We start from the raw sequence: 17,787 nt of genomic DNA, 5'->3' as shown, positions 1-17,787 counted from the left end.
CTGGAGACCCGCCCCATCCTCCGTGGGAGACAGGACTTCCTCCTGCAGAAGCCTGTCTGATGGGGGAGAAACCGGCTTCACTCCCAGGAACCCCATTCAATAGGGATGGTACATCCCCTTCCCTAAGGACTTCACAATCGGATGGAGGAAACTGTTCGTCCCCCACCCCCCCAACCTAGTCTAATGTGGGAAACATGGCTTTCATGCTTAGAATTCTCTAATGGAAAAGACCTAATATTAGCCCTTAGGATGCCCCTGGGCTGAGAGTAGAGGCAAGAAGGGAGGAAGGAGTTCAGTCCAGTCAACAAATCCTTGCCAGGCATCTCCAATGAATCAGATCCAGGGGTGAAAATGGGCCAGCAAACAGAAAATAGAAATAGCCCCAAACCACAAGGAGCTCACCAACTGGGGAATAAAAACACCTGGGGTATGAATAAATGTGTGAGAGAGTGCCACGAAACTCACCCACCCTAGCACCCAAGGCCTACTCACCAGGGCTGCCAAGACCCTTAGCGGCCACACCCCCATACACTACTGCACCTGCACCCATGGTCTGCACTTTCTGTCTAGATCGCCTGGCCTTCCCCATGCCCCAGGACCTGCTCAGAGTGCACTTCCTCCGGAAAGGCTTCCCCAAGACCCCCAGCCCGAATCAGATGCCAGGAGCCAGCACGGACAGCTTCCCCTGTGACCAGCTCACATTTCTGCAATGTCCCTCCCAATCCCAGCTGAGCCTGAGCCCCCAGGTTCCCACACCTCTGGTTCCCACCACCCAGGGCCCAGGGCTTTCCTCCAAGAGGCCCACCCCAGCTCCAAGCATGAGGAATAGCAGAGTCCTCCCTTCTGCTCTGCCCCTGTGCCCCGGTGGCCCAGCTTTGCCCTCACCCCATCCAAAGCCCTGTCCCCAAGTCACCAGCCACTGCCTTCTAGCCAACTCCCACGAGTCTCTCCCAAGGTCCATCCCCTCTCCCCCCTCAGACATCAGTGCTCTCCAAGGCCCCAGCTATCCCTAATTCTCCTCTCTTCACACACCATACGTCTTCCCTGCACCACTTCTAAACCCAAGACTTTCAAATCCCCAGCTCCCTCCTCCATCCCTACCCCAGGAGCCTGGCCCATCCATGCAGAAGATGTCTTCCTCAACTTCCAGTCTGGCTCCCTGCCAAGCTGCCCCCTCCCTGCAGGTCTCAGAGTGATAGATGGCCCAGCAAGGTCACTGCGAAAGCAGCAGAAGATGGCTTGGCTGAGGCCAGGGGGCCACTTGGGTTGTGTTGACTCCCCCCCACCCCCCACCCCCTCACCCCTGCTGTTTTTCCACTGTCACAGCCCCCAGGGGTAATAAGCCCCCTGAACCAATGGCAATGGAAAGCTTCAGCCTCAGGCAAGGATGCCCAAACTTGGACGGAGGAGAGCCGTGGAGAAGCCCAGAAGCCAGCCTAGAATCAGGGCCCAGAGATGGTAAGTCAGGCTCAACCCTCCCACTCCCAGCAGCCCCAGAAGCATCCCTGGCCAAAGCCATAGGACTTCCCCATCTTCCAGCCAAGATAGGTCACACAGAGCTTAACCGCCAAGAGAGATGACAGCCAAGGTTCAGAGAGCTGGTGATTACGTGTCCCCATCACACCCACCCTCCTCCCCTTCCAGCGAAGAAACCTTCATAAACATCTGTAGGAAAGAGAATTCCATTCCATCGCATTGTGGCTCAGGAAGTCCCACCTGTTGCCCAACTCTGATTGATCCTGTTGCCAGTTGAGTTAGGAGAAACAGCAAGAACCAGAAGGGATGCACGACTTGAGAATGGAGCTGCCGGGGAGGCGGGGAGGCCAACTGTGGGCCAGACAAGCCCTCTCCCCCTGCGTGAAAGCACGGTGCAGCAGAGGGCTCTGCGAACAGACAGGGCTGGGTTCAGAAGCTTGTCGGCTGCATGGCAAGGGACAGATTACTTAATCCATCCTAGTCTCTTTCCTCATCTGTGAAAGGGAATAACAGTCCCTACAGCAGCAGGAACCCTGGGAGATCCAAATGAGACCGTGCATGTAGGTCTCCTGACATATCAGACACCCAAACAGTCAGGCTAATGGACACCACCTCCTTATTCATATTTCTCAACTGCTTCCTCTCCACAACCTTAGCTCAGATCCCTCCCTCTTCCAGGCTCCTCCTCAGCCTCCTCACGGGTTTCCCTGTTTCTGCCATCCACCCCCTGCCACATCCCTCTGGAAGGGAAATCTGCTCCCATCCCTCCCCTCACAACCCCCTCTGAATCACCACGCTCTTCAGGAGAAAATCCTCTCTCCTTAGCTTGACATTCAAGGCTGTGGCTGACTAGTCAGTGTTTATCTCTAAGGCTCACCCATCATCGCCAGCCCAACCCGCAGGCTGTACACGTTGCTTCATGCCTCCCAGGCTTCGCACATTCTGCCCTCAGCCAGGAATGACATCCCCAGTGCCACCACCTGGGCCTCCTCGGCCTTCCAGGTGAAGTTCAGTAGCTCCAAAGCCACCTGGTTCCTGGGAAAGCTTCCCTCACCATGGCCCCTGCTGGGACTGGCGTGGGGACTCCTCCTTAGGCCTGCCACAGCACATGTCACCCTGCATTATAATCACCTGCTCTGCTCTACGTCCCTTGGGGACAGAGTGGGGCCATTTCTGTCTGAAGCCCCAGCCCCTGACACTCAGTCAACACTTGTTGAATGGATGTATGATTGCTCCCAGAGCACCTTGTTGGAGCAGTCATCATACATCTGCCTTGTATCTAATCCCATCCAGGCAGATGAGAGTCTCCTTGACCCTGGGAGTTCCTAGGGGGCAGTGACAGTTTCTGACTAATTTTGTCACTTTCATATGGGGAGTGAGCCCAGATACAGAGACAGATGCCATGACTCCTGATCTAGATACAGTCCTGGGTATTTGCAATTTCTTCTTCTAGGTCGGAGACAAAGTAAAAGCCCACGGCCTATGGAACAAGGCAAGGCACAGCCCATTACTGAGTTTGCCCTTCTCTTCCAAATGACTCAAGAAACCTGTCTGAAAGCGGGAGGGAGGCTTCCTGGGGCTACTGGGGAGAGGGGGAGAGGGAGGAGGGGGTGGAGGGAGCAGGGCCACCATTCACTGAGTGGAGTTTAGCCAAGCCTGGACTCCAGGCTTCAGGCAGCACCTCTTCCCCTGCCCAGCAAATTCCATAAACTCAAAAGAGCCTTGACATTTTTTTGAGTGTTGACAGCTCCAATTTACAGATAGGAAAACTAAGGTCCAGAAGGATGAAGATAATTGCCCGAGGTCCCCCCAATGAGTTAGAGGCAAGCAGAGGGAGTCATGGAAAAGGTCCTGACCCCAAAGATAAGGTCTCCAACAGGTACCTGGCTGCTCCTGGTGTCCCCATCCCGCTGACAACCTACGCCAGCAGGGGAGCAATGACACTCCTCCTCTAATCACAGAGAGGCAAACCAGGGCCCAAGAGGGGCTGAGTCACCCTGATGGCGAAGCAGCATACAAGGAATAAAGGAGAAGACCCAGGGCTGCTAACCCTCACAGGGAGAAAAGTCTAACCTCAATGGTGAGGAAGATCTTGGCTTTGGGGGACGTGGACACAGAAGACAGAGGCACACGTCCTCCTGCCGAGGACAGAGACCTGGGCCACAGCGCCGGCCAGCCAGCTGCAATGAGGACTAGTCATCAAGGTGAATGCAGACACCTCTCTATCTCCTGCAGCCTCCCCCAGCAGCCTGGGCCTCCACACATACAGCAGGGCACCCCACTCTGGCCTTTACCCCATGAAGGGCTTGGCAAGGCCCAAGGGCAGGCCACAGAGAAATGGACCAAGTAGACTCCAGCCTCTGCCCTGCTTCCGGTGCCTCGGCCTTAAGCAAGTCAGGTAACCTCTAACACTCTGGTTCCTCTTCTGGAAAACAGGAAGAAGAAAATTAACCTCTTTGAAGAGCCGTCAGGAGGATGGCTAGGAAGCAGTTTCTAAATTACTTCCAAGCCTCAGTTTCTTCTTCTGAAACGTGGAAGTAATCCCTGGAGGATCTTTCTCATGCCGTCGAGAAAGAGGGCCAGATGACAGTCAGTGTGAAATTGCTTGGTCGCGGTAACAAAATGTGATGACCACTGGGGTCATTTCTTCCTAGTCTATTTGCTCCTTTGGGGTAGGAATAGGTCGTGCACATCTTTGATCCCCGCACTATGCCTAGTACACGGCAGACACTCAATAAATGATTATTGAAGGCAAGGAGACCGGGAGGGCGGAGAGAGGGAAGAGAAGAGGGAGAAGTGGGGTAGAAGGATAGAAGCTAAAGAAAGAAAAAGATGAAAAAGGGGGGTGTAAGAGGGGTAAGGGGGGGGAGATGAGGGAGAAGCCTCTACTGGCACTTAAGGGAGTGGACAGAGTGAAGGGATATAGATGGGGTGACAAACCTGGGTGCCTGATCAGGGCTGGTCTTGGTCTACAGGGGCTGCCTCCAGGGGCTGCCCTACCCCAGCCTCCTCCCCCTTTTGGTCCCAGCTTTCCATTTCAGAGGCAAAGCCTCTCCCTTTCTGAGCCAGGGCAAGCTCCTACAAAGATAGGAACCTCTCTTCCCACCCCAGCCTGAAAGAGATCCTGGCCAGCCACCCTAGGCCTCCAGAGGTCAGAGGGAAAGGAAACAGAGTGGACAGGATGCATTTTTCCCAGGCTCCGGGGGGCCTGCCACCCCGTGTGATGTGTGTGTGCCACTTCTTGCCACGTGGGGACTGGAGTGTGTGTGTCAGCAGCCCCAGGGCCTGCTGGCTTGTGACCCGGGGGTACCAGTCTGTGGAGGCATTAGCCTGACGTCTCTGTGAGGGTCGGTGCTGGGGTGGTCTTGCAAACACTGTGTTGGGGAGACATGTGCCAGCACAAGTGTTCGTGTCCGTGAGGGTGCGCCTCAGTGAGAGTGTTCATTACAGTGAGTGCAAGGGACAGTGTATGCGTGTATCAGTGTAGGCCAACATGCGTGTGCCAGGATGAAGGCGTAGAACTGATATGTGTTGGAGCGTGACCTGTATGTGCCAACCTGACTGTCAGTAAGAATGTGTTCACAAGTGGGTACCAGTGAGCGTGACAGTGTGTCACTGTACGCGATCGGTGTGTGGCAATGAATGTCAGTGTGTGTGCCTGCGTGAGTGTGCCCGCGGATGAGTGTGTCCGTGTGTCCATGTGAGCGCGTGTGCCATTGTGTGCCAACCTGCCCCCTTGAGTCTCTGCGTCTGCTGGCCACTGCTGGGTGTCGGCAGCGAGTGAGTGTGTGTGAGTGTGTGTCCGTGGCGAGAAGCCGCGAGCCAGATAGGCGGCCCCGGGTCCTCGTCTCTCGGTACCCCCGCCCACGGCCCCACGGCCCCACGGCCCCACGGCCCCACCGCCCCACCGCCCCACCGCCCCACCGCCCCGCCAGCGACCGCACAGGAGACCTCGGGCGCGGGAGAGCTGCCTGCCGCGGGGCCAGGCGTCAGCGCTCCCCGGGGTGACCCACAGGAACCCCCGCCCGTGCCCTCGCCCAGGTCGCCCCCCACGCGCACCGGGCCGGGCCGCCGCCCGCACTCACCGCGTCCCTTTGTCGCCCATGGTCCGCCGCGGCTGCAGGAGGTCCGAGGCGACAGCGCCCAGGCTGGAAAATCCCCGGCCGGCAGGAGGAGCGCGGGCCAGCCGGCTCCCGGCTCCCTGCTCCGCCTCCTCCGCTCTCCCGGCCGCCGCCGCCCCCGCCCCGGGCCCGCCCGCCGCGCCGCACAGCGCCCGGGCCGCGGCCAGGGGCGTGGAACAGTGCGGGAGGGTGCGTGTGCCTGCGCGTGTGTCTGCGTGTGCCTGCGTCGCGCGCCAGGGCAGGGCGGCTGGCGCGTCAGGGCCCCGAGGTCGGCATTGGGGGTCCGCACGGCCGTGCGCCCAGCTGTGTGTGTGTGTGTGTGTGTGTGTGTGTGTGTGTGTGTGGTGTACGTGAGGGCGCACGCTGGGGTGTCTATACGTGCGCGTGTAGACACGCTAGTGTGCCGGTGCGTGTGCACGACCGTGTGCGCCGGCCGATTAGGGAGTGTGTTTGTGTGATGGAACGGTGTGCACGTCTTTGTGCAGTTGTGTCTATGTGCAGGAGCGCTCCCCCGTGCACGCCGGGGGCAGCCTTTGTGTGTGCGGGAAGGTGGAAGCCCAAGGTCGGCCCACCCCAAGGCCGAGCTCCCTCCCTGCGGCGCCCCTGGTAGGGTGGGGGTGGGGGCCTGTCGGAGACCCCGGGTGCCTGGAACAACCTTAGCGCTATGCTCCACCCTCCCCCACCCCAACTCCCCGCCCTTCTGGAGAGATAACACCCAACAACCCAACAGGGACCGGAAGAAGGGGCCCAGGGGGCAGGAGGAGGCAGCAGTCAACGCTGGGGAGCTGATGAGGGTGGGAGGGGACCGGAGGCCAGCAGGGGTGGTGGCAGTGGCTGCCCAGGAAGAGGAAGTGAGCACAGGAGATAAGGAAGAAGCCTAGAGCTGGCCTGCTGTGGACTGGGAGTCTGACCTTGCCAGGTTAGCACAATGGAAAGGCCCCTACCAAGCTTCGTGGTGAAACGAACAGCTTTTAATCCAAATGACTGCCCTGCCTTAGTTTAAAGCTAAAGTTCTCTTTTCTGCTTATTATAGATCTTTGATAAGAAATACAATTGCTGAGAAGTCTATTTTGCTTGCTGTTTGCTATGAGCATTGTAAAACCTTTCCTGAATGTAACCCGCTGTGTAATAGAATGGATTGTAAACCTACCTAAATGTAATCTGATATGTGATAAAATGAGTAATTGCACATAAACTAACCGGCATTTCTCACTTCTGTCAACCTGCTTGCTTAACACATTCCTCACCTACCTTACCCCCTTCCCCCTTCCCCCTTTCTCCTCCCGCCACAAGTAATGGACAAAGCCTTCCCGCCAAAGGACAGACAAAGGACGCCCAATCAGAGAACAACAAATGTCCTTACTTTAAAATCAACCAATCAGGCACCTCATAATTTAAAACCTCCCCTGTGCTACTTGTCTCTGTCCATAAAAGCGCTGTACCAACCCTGATCGTGGCCTCTTGCGTTACCGGCGATGAGTGCACAGAGGACCAGGTTCGAACCTGCAATAAACGACCCTTGCCGCTTGGCTTTGACCTACGACTCTGGTGGACTTTTGTGGGAGGATTCGGAACTTCGGGGATTACATTTGGAGGTCCCACCGAGATCTGCCCCGAGCCCACCAGACTTCTGGTCAACGGGTCCTTTCTGATTCCGATCGGTAAGTAAGCCGGCTCTAATGTTCTTCCTTTTCTCTCTGATCTGTGTTTCTTCCCTGGAGAACCGGTTCTGTCTGGAAGCTGGTGTGACCCTGGCGGACGCGCTATAGGGCACCCAGCCGGGGTCAGTTGGAGACGTCCACTGACATCTGGGGGCCTTCTTGGCCCATCAGGGGACCTTCTTGGTCCATCGGGGGGCCTTTTTTAGCCCATCAGGATTCTTTTCTGTGGGCTGCTTACGCCCAACGCGCCTGCGAACTAAGTACTTTCATTTTCTCTATGAACTTCCAGAGTGCTAAAGAAATATCTCTAGGCGTCTAAAAAAAAAAAAAAAAAAAAAAAAAAAAAACCATCTAGGCATGCCAATTGTTACTCGTATTTTGATGTAATGTGTGTCTGTGTGTCTGTCTGTTAAATCGACTGGACTGATTGTTGGGAGTCAGGGGCACGCGCCTGACTTCCCCTATGTGTAGTCCCACGGCGTAAGCTACGGGATTCGAGTGGGCTCTAACCCGACTTCCACAGTGATCCTCATACGGCTTAAGGTGGTCAAAATTTATTTTAATCCAAGCAGGGGGTTTATACCTGCCCGCCCATGCTAAGAGGCACCTAAGTTCCCGCGAGGGACGCAGACGGGCGAGTACGCGAGTGCTTATATGTCAGTCTGAATGTATTGTCACCCCTGGGCCCTTGTAATTACCGCCGTTCAAACCATAGCCCTTTCTGTTGGGCTGGCCGAGACGGCACCAGAAAGTTGGAACCGCTACGAAAGATTCTTGTTAGTTCTTGTTTTTCTTTCATGGGTCGGATGTTTTGTTGGAATTAAGTGTTTCCTCCGCTGATCAGAATTAATTGTTCCATCCTTTGTTCTTCTCTCCTCCTTCCTCAGCTCCCTGCGGCTTTCCCTCCCGCCCCCTGGCCAGCAGCGCCCCCTCCCCCACGTCAGTGCTGCCCGCGCCCCCCCTCTCTTCTCCTCTTCCTCAGAATCATAACATGGGCCAAACACAGAGCACCCCTCTCTCCCTCCTTCTCGCCAACTTCAGGGACGTAAAAGCTAGAGGACACAACTTAAGCCTAGACATTCACAAAGGGAAGTTGATCACCTATTGCCGCTCTGAATGGCCCACCTTTGGGGTTAATTGGCCTATGGAGGGAACCTTCTGCCTCCCTGTGGTCCTTAAAGTAAAATCAAAGATTTTCCTATCAGGGAAAGAAGGCCCCCCGGATCAGATTCTCTACATTTTAGTATGGCAAGATCTAGTAGAAAACCCACCTCCCTGAATGGCCTCCTTCGTAACAACAGGGCCATGCAACATTCTGGCGGCTAAACCTATCAACCCTCCCAAGCCACCAACTCCAACTGCACCCTCTGTCCTCCCCGACAGCCAAGACTTACTTTCCCTTGACCCTCCCCCTTACCAGGTTCCCCCTCTTATTCCGCAAGCTGCCCCTATCCCTGCCGCGCCGGCAGAGCCTCCCGTAGCTCAGCCCATAGGAGGACTAGAAGATAGGGAGGCTCAACCCGCGCCCATGCCTAGTGGGGGCGAAATCCAAGGGCCAGCTGGACGTACCCGTAGGCGAGCCCCACATGAGTCAGGGCTCCACCTTCCTGACTCTACCATAGCTCTACCCTTACGAGAAATAGGGCCTCCCGACGATACGGGGAACCCCCGACTTCAATACTGGCCCTTCTCTACCAGTGATCTATATAACTGGAAAACCCAAAATGCCCGATTTTCTGACAACCCTAAAGATTTAATAAGTCTCTTAGACAGTGTTATGTTTACCCACCAACCCACCTGGGATGAGTGTCAGCAGCTCCTCCGAATCCTGTTCACCACCGAGGAGTGAGAAAGAATTCAATTGGAAGCAAGAAAGCTGGTTCCTGGAGACGATGGCCAACCCATTGCTAACCTTGATCTCATTAATGCAGCTTTTCCCTTGACTCGACCCCCACAGGATGGCTGGGATTACAACACGGCAGAAGGTAGGGGATGGCTGCGCATTTATCGCCAGACTCTAATGGCGGGTCTCCGGGCTGCTGCACGCAAGCCCACTAATTTGGCAAAAGTGTATTCAGTAATACAAGGTAAGACAGAGAACCCTGCCGCTTATTTAGAAAGATTAATGGAAACCTTCAGACAGTATACCCCCATGAACCCCGAGGCCCCCGAAAATCAAGCTGCTGTTGTAATGGCCTTTGTAAATCAGGCAGCCACTGATATTAAAAAGAAACTCCAGAAATTAGAGGACCTGGAGGGAAAACAGATTCAGGACTTACTCCGCATTGCCCAGCGTGTCTATAATAATAGAGAGACTCCAGAGGACAGGCAACTTAAAGTCACCAAGGAAATGACCAAAGTCCTGGCCGCTGTTGTCCAAAAGCCCCTGGATAAACAAAAGCCCCTAGATAAGGAGCAATGTGCCTATTGCAAAGAAAAAGGCCATTGGGCCCGAGAATGCCCTAAAAAGAAAAAGCCACGTCATGATCAAAAACCGTGGCAGCCAAAAACCACACCTGCCCTCTTCACTCAAGATGCAGAATAGGGGAGACGGGGTTCGGATCCCCTCCCCGAACCTAGGGTAACGCTACAAGTGGAGGGGAACCCAGTTCAATTCCTAGTCGACACAGGGGCACAACATTCGGTCTTGATCAGACCCCATGGAAAAATTTCTAAAAAATCTTCCTGGGTCCAAGGGGCTACCGGGATAAAAAAATATCCCTGGACCATGCAGAGGACTGTGGACCTAGGAAATGGAAAGGTCACCCATTCCTTCCTAGTCATCCCCGACAGCCCATGCCCCTTATTAGGAAGAGACTTACTCACTAAAATGGGGGCCCAGATTCATTTTACGCCAGGGGGCCCCCAAGTGACTGGCCCTCACAACCAACCCATTACCATACTTACTCTAAGATTAGAAGATGAATATCGACTCCATCAGGGGCCACCCTCACAAAGTCAAAACATAGAGCCCTGGCTCCAGCAGTTTCCAGAAGCATGGGCTGAAACCGGAGGTATGGGGTTGGCTAAACATCGCCCAGCTCTATTCATAGAGCTGAAACCAGGGGCAGATCCAGTTCGGGTCCGACAATACCCGATGTCAATAGAGGCCAGAAATGGCATCACGCCACATATCTGTCGCCTCCTAGACTTAGGCATCTTGCGTCCCTGCCATTCAGCCTGGAACACCCCCCTGCTGCCTGTACGAAAACCTAACAGTACGGACTACCGTCCGGTACAAGATTTGAGAGAAGTTAACCGCCGAGTCATGGACATACACCCAACAGTACCCAACCCCTATACCCTCCTAAGTGCCCTCAGCCCAGAAAGACAATGGTATACTGTCCTTGATTTAAAAGATGATTTTTTCAGTCTGCCTCTGGCCCCCAAAAGCCAAGAGCTCTTCGCCTTCGAGTGGTCTGACCCTGAGAGAGGCATAAATGGGCAACTCACCTGGACCCAGCTCCCCCAAGGATTTAAAAACTCACCCACCTTGTTCGATGAGGCACTTCACGAAGATCTGGGTGAGTACCGGAATCAAAACCCCAAAGTAACTCTCTTGCAGTACGTTGATGATCTTTTAATCGCCGCTGAGACTGCTGAAGCTTGCTTACAAGGCACCAAAAACCTCCTCCGGACACTTGGTGCCCTGGGGTACCGGGCTTCAGCAAAGAAAGCCCAAATTTGCAAATCCGAGGTAACCTACTTGGGGTATCTGTTAAGAGAAGGCCAGCGATGGCTCACTGATGCACGGAAGGAAACCGTCCTCCGCATCCCCTGACCCACAACGCGAAGGCAGGTAAGAGAATTCCTGGGATCGGCCGGGTTCTGCCGCTTGTGGATACCTCGGTTCGCCAAGATGGCTAAGCCTCTTTACCTGGTCACCGGAGAACAAGTGCCCTTTGAATGGACAGAGGAAACTGAGCAGGCTTTCCAGCAAATTAAACTCGCCCTGTTGTCGGCACCAGCCTTAGGGCTCCCCGATGTCTCCAAACCCTTTCATCTCTTCGTAGATGAAAATAAAGGGGTAGCCAAAGCAGTGCTGACACAACTCCTTGGCCCATGGCCCAGGCCCGTTGCCTATCTTTCAAAAAGACTGGACCCAGTAGCGGCTGGCTGGCCTCCTTGCCTCCGTATGATCGCTGCTACAGCTCTAATGGTAAAGGATGCTGATAAGTTAACTATGGGACAAGAGTTACATGTTACAACCCCTCATGCCATTGAGGGAGTCCTCAAACAACCTCCTGACCGATGGATAAGTAACGCCCGACTGGTTCACTACCAGGGACTATTACTAAATCGCCTCAGAATCATTTATGCTCCCCCCCGAACACTAAACCCTGCCTCCCTGTTACCAGACCTGGACTTGGATACCCCCCTCCATGACTGCGCTGAGATATTGGCACAGGTTCATGGAGTTCGGGAAGATTTACAGGATCACCCGCTACAGATGCCGAAGTTACCTGGTTCACTGACGGCAGTAGCTTTGTACATCAGGGTCAAAGGTATGCGGGGGCAGCAGTCACAACTGAAACTGAGACTGTTTGGGCAGAGCCTTTGCCAGCTGGCACCTCTGCCCAACGGGCTGAACTTGTGGCCTTAACCAAGGCACTGACTTTGGGAAAAGGCAAAAGACTAAACGTGTATACCGATAGCAGATATGCTTTTGCTACGGCCCACACATGGAGCTATATACAGAGAGAGGGGACTGTTAACTGCAGAGGGGAAAACCATCAAAAACAAAGAAGAAATATTAGCTCTTTTAAAAGCACTCTGGCTGCCTAAACGACTAGCCATCATACATTGCCCAGGCCACCAAAAACCGGTCACACCGGTGGCCAGAGGAAATAATTTGGCTGACCAAGTAGCCCGAGAGATAGCCCTACAGGTGGACTGTGCTTTAATGACCACCCTACCAGACCCCGGTTCAGCTAGTTTACCAGAAAGTCCCACCTACACTAAAGAAGACCTAAACTGGATCCAAAAATTGCCTATGACTCAGTGCCTTAACGGATGGTGGAGAGCAGCAGACTGTAGCATAATCCTCCCAGAAGAAATGGGAAATAAAGTCTTATCCAAGATGCACCGAGCCACTCATATGGGCACAAGAAAAATGTGAGACTTAATAAGACATGCTAAGATCACCATTAAAGACTCTAAGACAAAAATTGAACAGATAGTTACTAGCTGTAAAGCTTGCCAACTAACTAACGCCACCAACCATGGGAAAAACCCTGGCTCCAGAACCCGCGGAACCAGGCCGGGAGCCTGTTGGGAAGTAGACTTCACCGAGGTAAAGCCTGGAAAATATGGATACAAATATTTGTTAGTGTTTATAGATACCTTTTCAGGATGGACGGAGGCCTTCCCCACCAAGCATGAGACTGCGCAGGTAGTAGCAAAGAAAATGTTAGAAGACATCATGCCCAAGTACGGATTCCCTACCCTAATAGGATCAGACAACGGACCAGCATTCATTTCAAAGGTAATACAAGGGATAGCGCAGTTTATTGGGGCCGATTGGAAACTACATTGTGCATATAGACCCCAAAGCTCAGGACAGGTAGAAAGAATGAATAGAACCCTAAAAGAGACCCTAACCAAATTGACCATGGAGACTGGCGCTAACTGGGCAGTCTTACTCCCCTACGCTCTGTTCAGGGTGCGGAACTCCCCTTACAAACTGGGATTAACCCCCTTTGAAATCATGTATGGAGTGCCCCCCCCTATAATTCCCAACCTACAATCTAATGTGTTAACTGAATTTGATGATCATAAACTTATTTCCCTGAGGGAACTCCAGCACGCCCACCAGGAAGTTTGGCCCAGGTTGAGAGCCATTTATGAAAACGGGCCCCCTCCTGAGCCGCATCACTACTGACCCAGAGATTGGGTATACGTGCGGAGACACAAGCAAGAGACCCTCCAACCACGGTGGAAGGGACCCTATATTGTGATCCTGACTATGCCCACCGCTCTCAAAGTCGACGGGATTGCTACCTGGATCCATTACACCCACGCCCGACCAGCTGATCCCTTTGCGATTCGAGAAGACTTTGTGCCAGAAGCCAACACCGCCTGGACGGTTGACTTGAGTGAGACCCACCCTTTAAAATTAACTCTGCGTCGAAAACGACCCCAGAGACCAGACCCGCAACCTTAGCCCCCCCCCAACCTAATCTCGCGCCATACTCTCCTTAAACATGATCAGGGTATTAATCTCTATTCTGCTGGCCCTAAACTTCAGACCCTTAAAAGGAGGACTAAATGCCCCCGTTGACAAACGGAAATTATATGAAGCTCTGTATGGAAGGCCCTGTGATTGCAGAGGTGGCATAGTTAAAACCCTTACCCTGCCACATGGTAAAAGACTAAAAACCATAGCCGGCTCTATAGGAAAGGGTGGTCACTATCAGCAAATATATACTCAAACCCAAGACTGTTGGGACCACAATTGCTCACTTAACCCGGACCTATGACATCACAGGACCCCAAAAACAGCAATGGATATGTGTTAACAAACCTAAACCCCTGCCCCCCACAGCAAAATGCCCTTGCTCTACTTTCCAGGAATCGATGCATAGCTCTTGTTATGACTCCTATCAGCAATGTATGGGGCCAGACAATTCCACAAGCTACTTTACAGCTATCTTACAGAGTACCAGGGCCGCAAAAGTTAGTGATAATAATATGCAACTTCAAGCTGGCTGCCATGGTTTAGTTGGAGAAGCCGTCTGCTGGAACCCTCGAGCCCCTATACATGTGTCTGATGGCGGAGGACCCCAAGACACTGCCAGACAGATAGAAACACAAGCGAAACTTGAAAAAATTGCAAAACATATGTATCCACAGCTTAACTACAACCCCCTAATTCTCCCTAAGCACAGCCCTTAGGAGTTAGACCCTCAGACGATGTCTATCCTAGAAACCACTCTCTCGCTCTTAAACACCACTAACCCAATTTTAGCCCAAGATTGCTGGCTGTACCTACCCCAACAAGCTCCCCGACCCATCGCCATCCCCGCCATACTTAATATTAGTATAACCGACGACTGCTTCCCTTCCTCCTTACCTCCACCTTTCCCTGTTCAGTTTATCAGTCCGTTCAACACTTCTTGCTTCATAAACAACTTTACCTCTCAGAACAACAGCATAGATGTAGGAATCACGTCCCTTGCCCAATGCCACCAGTACATCACTATCAACTCCTCCCTATGCAGTACTAATACTACTGTATTCGTCTGCGGGAACAACCTAGCTTACACCTACCTTCCCCATAATTGGACCGGAATATGTGTCCTAGCCACCTTGCTACCCGATATCGACTTGGTTGCAGGAGAAACCCCCATGCCCATTCCTAGCCTGGATTTTGTAGCTGGCAGATCCAAACGAGCTGTAACTATTATTCCCCTCCTGGCAGGTCTGGGAATTACAGGCGCTCTAGCTGCAGGGACAGCAGGATTAGGAGTCTCTATACACTCCTATCAGCAACTCTCCCAACAGCTAATCAACGATGTCGAGACCTTGTCAGGGACAATCCAAGATCTGCAAGATCAGCTAGATTCCCTGGCAGAGGTAATGTTACAGAACAGGAGGGGATTAGATCTGCTAACCGCAGAACAAGGTGGCATTTGCTTAGCCCTGCAAGAAAAATGTTGCTTTTATGCCAATAAATCGGGAATAGTTCGAACCAAAATCAAACAGCTCCAAGAGGACCTCGCACGCCGACGGAAAGAAATGGCCGAAAACCCACTGTGGTCAGCACTCCATGGGTTTCTACCTTACCTTCTCCCCCTTCTAGGCCCCCTACTAGGTCTTCTCCTCCTTCTTGCCGTCGGCCCTATTATATTCAACAAAATAATGAACTTTATCAGAGATAGACTAAACGCCATTCAGGTTATGGTCCTTAGGCCACAATATCAACTCCTAGATATAAAAAGCAAGCTCAATTAAATAACGCTGGAGGGCCCAAGATTGGGTCCCCAGGTACTTGAGACAGGGGGGAATGAAAAGAACAGCTTTTAATCCAAATGACTGCCCTGCCTTAGTTTAAAGCTAAAGTTCTCTTTTCTGCTTATTATAGATCTTTTTTTTTTTAATTTTTTTTTCAATGTTTATTTATTTTTGGGACAGAAAGAGACAGAGCATGAACGGGGAAGGGGCAGAGAGAGAGGGAGACACAGAATCAGAAACAGGCTCCAGGCTCTGAGCCATCAGCCCAGAGCCCGACGCGGGGCTTGAACTCACGGACCGCGAGATCGTGACCTTGCTGAAGTCGGACGCTTAACCGACTGCGCCACCCAGGCGCCCCTATTATAGATCTTTGATAAGAAATACAATTGCTGAGAAGTATGTTTTGCTTGCTGTTTGCTACGAGCGTTGTAAAACCTTTCCTGAATGTGAAACCTTTCCTGAATGTAACCTGCTGTGTAATAGAATGGATTGTAAACCTACCTAAATGTAATCTGATATGTGATAAAATGAGTAATTGCACATAAACTAACCGGCATTTCTCGCTTCTGTAAACCTGCTTGCTGAACACATTCCTCACCTACCCTACCCCCTTCCCCCTTCCCCCTTTCTCCTCCCGCCACAAGTAATGGACAAAGCCTTCCCGCCAAAGGACAGACAAAGGACGCCCAATCAGAGAACAACAAATGTCCTTACTTTAAAATCAACCAATCAGGCACCTCATAATTTAAAACCTCCCCTGTGCTACTTGTCTCTGTCCATAAAAGCGCTGTACCAACCCTGATCGTGGCCTCTTGCGTTACCGGCGATGAGTGCACAGAGGACCAGGTTCGAACCTGCAATAAACGACCCTTGCCGCTTGGCTTTGACTTACGACTCTGGTGGACTTTTGTGGGAGGATTCGGAACTTTGGGCATTACAATGGCCTGTTTATGGGTGACATTGGACACGAGCCCTCTTCAAAAGGGCTCCAAAGGCGGAGAGTGAGATACCAGCTTGTACAATTGTTCACAGGTGTTTGCTGGCCTCCCCTGAGTGCCTGACGCTCGGTAGGCGCCCAGTAGATGTTAGCTTATCCCTCTGCAGACTTCTTGGTGTCCTGGAAAACCCTGGCTGGGATTCTGCTTTGTCAGAGGCCTCTTCCTGCTCTATGCTCAGTGGGAGAGTGTGAAGTCTTTCCCACCCCACTCAGTGCTGGGATTTGGCTAATTGGACCAGACAGAGTCCTAATATTGGCATACTATTGGGAGGAAAGGAAGCTATCATTTACTCTTCTGTGATTGTGGGTCTGTAAACATCTCCAGTAATTATGCTCAGAAGTAGTTACCTATGCTGGCCATATACAGGTGGGTAAAGATATCCCAGTATAATTACTGTAATTGTGTCCAGATAGAGGGGTGGTTGAGAAGGGGTGTGCTGATGGGCAGACAGGGTGGTCCAGGGTCTGGGCAATGTTAGGAATTAAAAGAGTGTGGATTAAGGCCCAAGACTTTCCTCTTGGCCTTGGCCACTGGGCCTCAGCCTCACTCCCACAGGGGAAGGAGAGGAAGCCACCTGCTGTTTCTCCTGAGGCCAGGGATCTTGAGAGGGGCACCTGAGAGTCCTGTGTGATGACAGGAGGCTCATTGTGTGAGCTGGAGAGGACCCTAACTGGGATGGAGAGACCAGATCCTGCCACTCTCTGCATCAGTTTCCCCACCTAGAAAACACAGGGGCAACCCAACTGTATAATCTTCAATGGCGCACCTTGTGGTGATGACCAAAGCACCTGGATTTTAAAATTCAGACAAATTCTTCGTTTGATTCCATAAATAATTTGTGTTTAGTTTACTACAAAGCATAATGTTGTAAATCACTTCCAAGTAAAACAAACAGTCCAGGAAGATGCGTCAGATGGTACCAGGTAACCCCGGCCCCAACACAGCTCTTCTCAGCCCATTTTGTAAAGCATGGTCCCAATGTTCTGGGTACAGTGAACAGACTGGTAGACTGAGCGGTCAATACGCAGGATTTCAAGTGCATCCCCACTAGCCCAGAAACTTCATGAGGGAGGTAATGGTGTGCCTGACACTACTTGGTACTCACAATTCTAGGAGATAAATTCTTTTCCCTGTTTTATAAATAAGCAAACTGATGCTTGGAGAAGCTAAGAAGGTTGCCCCAATCCATAGCCTCCCGTGGACCTTGGCCTCTGACCTCCCCTTCTCCAGCACCCGCTCCCCACCAAGGGAGGCTAGTATGTAGTAGAGCTAGACGTTGACCTTCGATTGACTCTTCATTCAATAATTCTGTGTCAAATGTGCCATGCATGGCTCTAGGAACTCACAAATCAGTGATCAGTAGGACAAACAGAGCTGTCATTCAAGTGAGGGGTCTAGGATGGGGGAAAAGGAGTGAAGGGGTGTATATATAGAGAGTATATATACTCTATACTATATACTAGGAATACTATATCCCTAGTATAATTAAAATGAACAAAATCGTAAAAGTGGTATGTTGAGACCTCTATAAATATAAACGATCTGATTTCAGGCAGTAATAAGTATCATGAAGGAAAT

At 52.2% G+C, this 17,787-nt stretch overlaps 2 protein-coding genes across 5 annotated transcripts in view; one reads left to right on the top strand and one right to left on the bottom strand.

Moving 5' to 3' along the window:
• ARRB1 (arrestin beta 1) overlaps nt 1-5,706 on the bottom strand; it is a 75,953-nt gene extending 70,247 nt beyond the window's left edge. For 2 of the 4 annotated variants that reach the window (XM_043580227.1, XM_043580229.1), the window contains exon 1: nt 5,562-5,706. In XM_043580227.1, the coding sequence (XP_043436162.1) occupies nt 5,562-5,581 (20 nt within the window). In that variant the 5' untranslated portion in view covers nt 5,582-5,706. The remainder of the gene's footprint in view (nt 1-5,561) is intronic. The other 2 variants (XM_043580224.1, XM_043580231.1) reach the window with 2 other exon arrangements.
• Nucleotides 5,707-11,320: 5,614 nt separating this feature from the next.
• On the top strand, nt 11,321-13,421 carry LOC122484235. The gene is given in 3 exon segments (XM_043582229.1): nt 11,321-11,417; nt 11,617-11,763; nt 11,917-13,421. Coding segments are annotated over 3 exon segments (1,749 nt in total).
• Nucleotides 13,422-17,787: the final 4,366 nt, after the last annotated feature.

Source organism: Prionailurus bengalensis, chromosome D1, assembly GCF_016509475.1.
Source record: "Prionailurus bengalensis isolate Pbe53 chromosome D1, Fcat_Pben_1.1_paternal_pri, whole genome shotgun sequence".
In the NCBI taxonomy this organism is placed as follows: domain Eukaryota; kingdom Metazoa; phylum Chordata; class Mammalia; order Carnivora; family Felidae; genus Prionailurus; species Prionailurus bengalensis.
The sequence above is the reverse complement of the archived record's forward strand: the minus strand, read 5'-3'. Positions and strand labels throughout refer to the sequence as shown.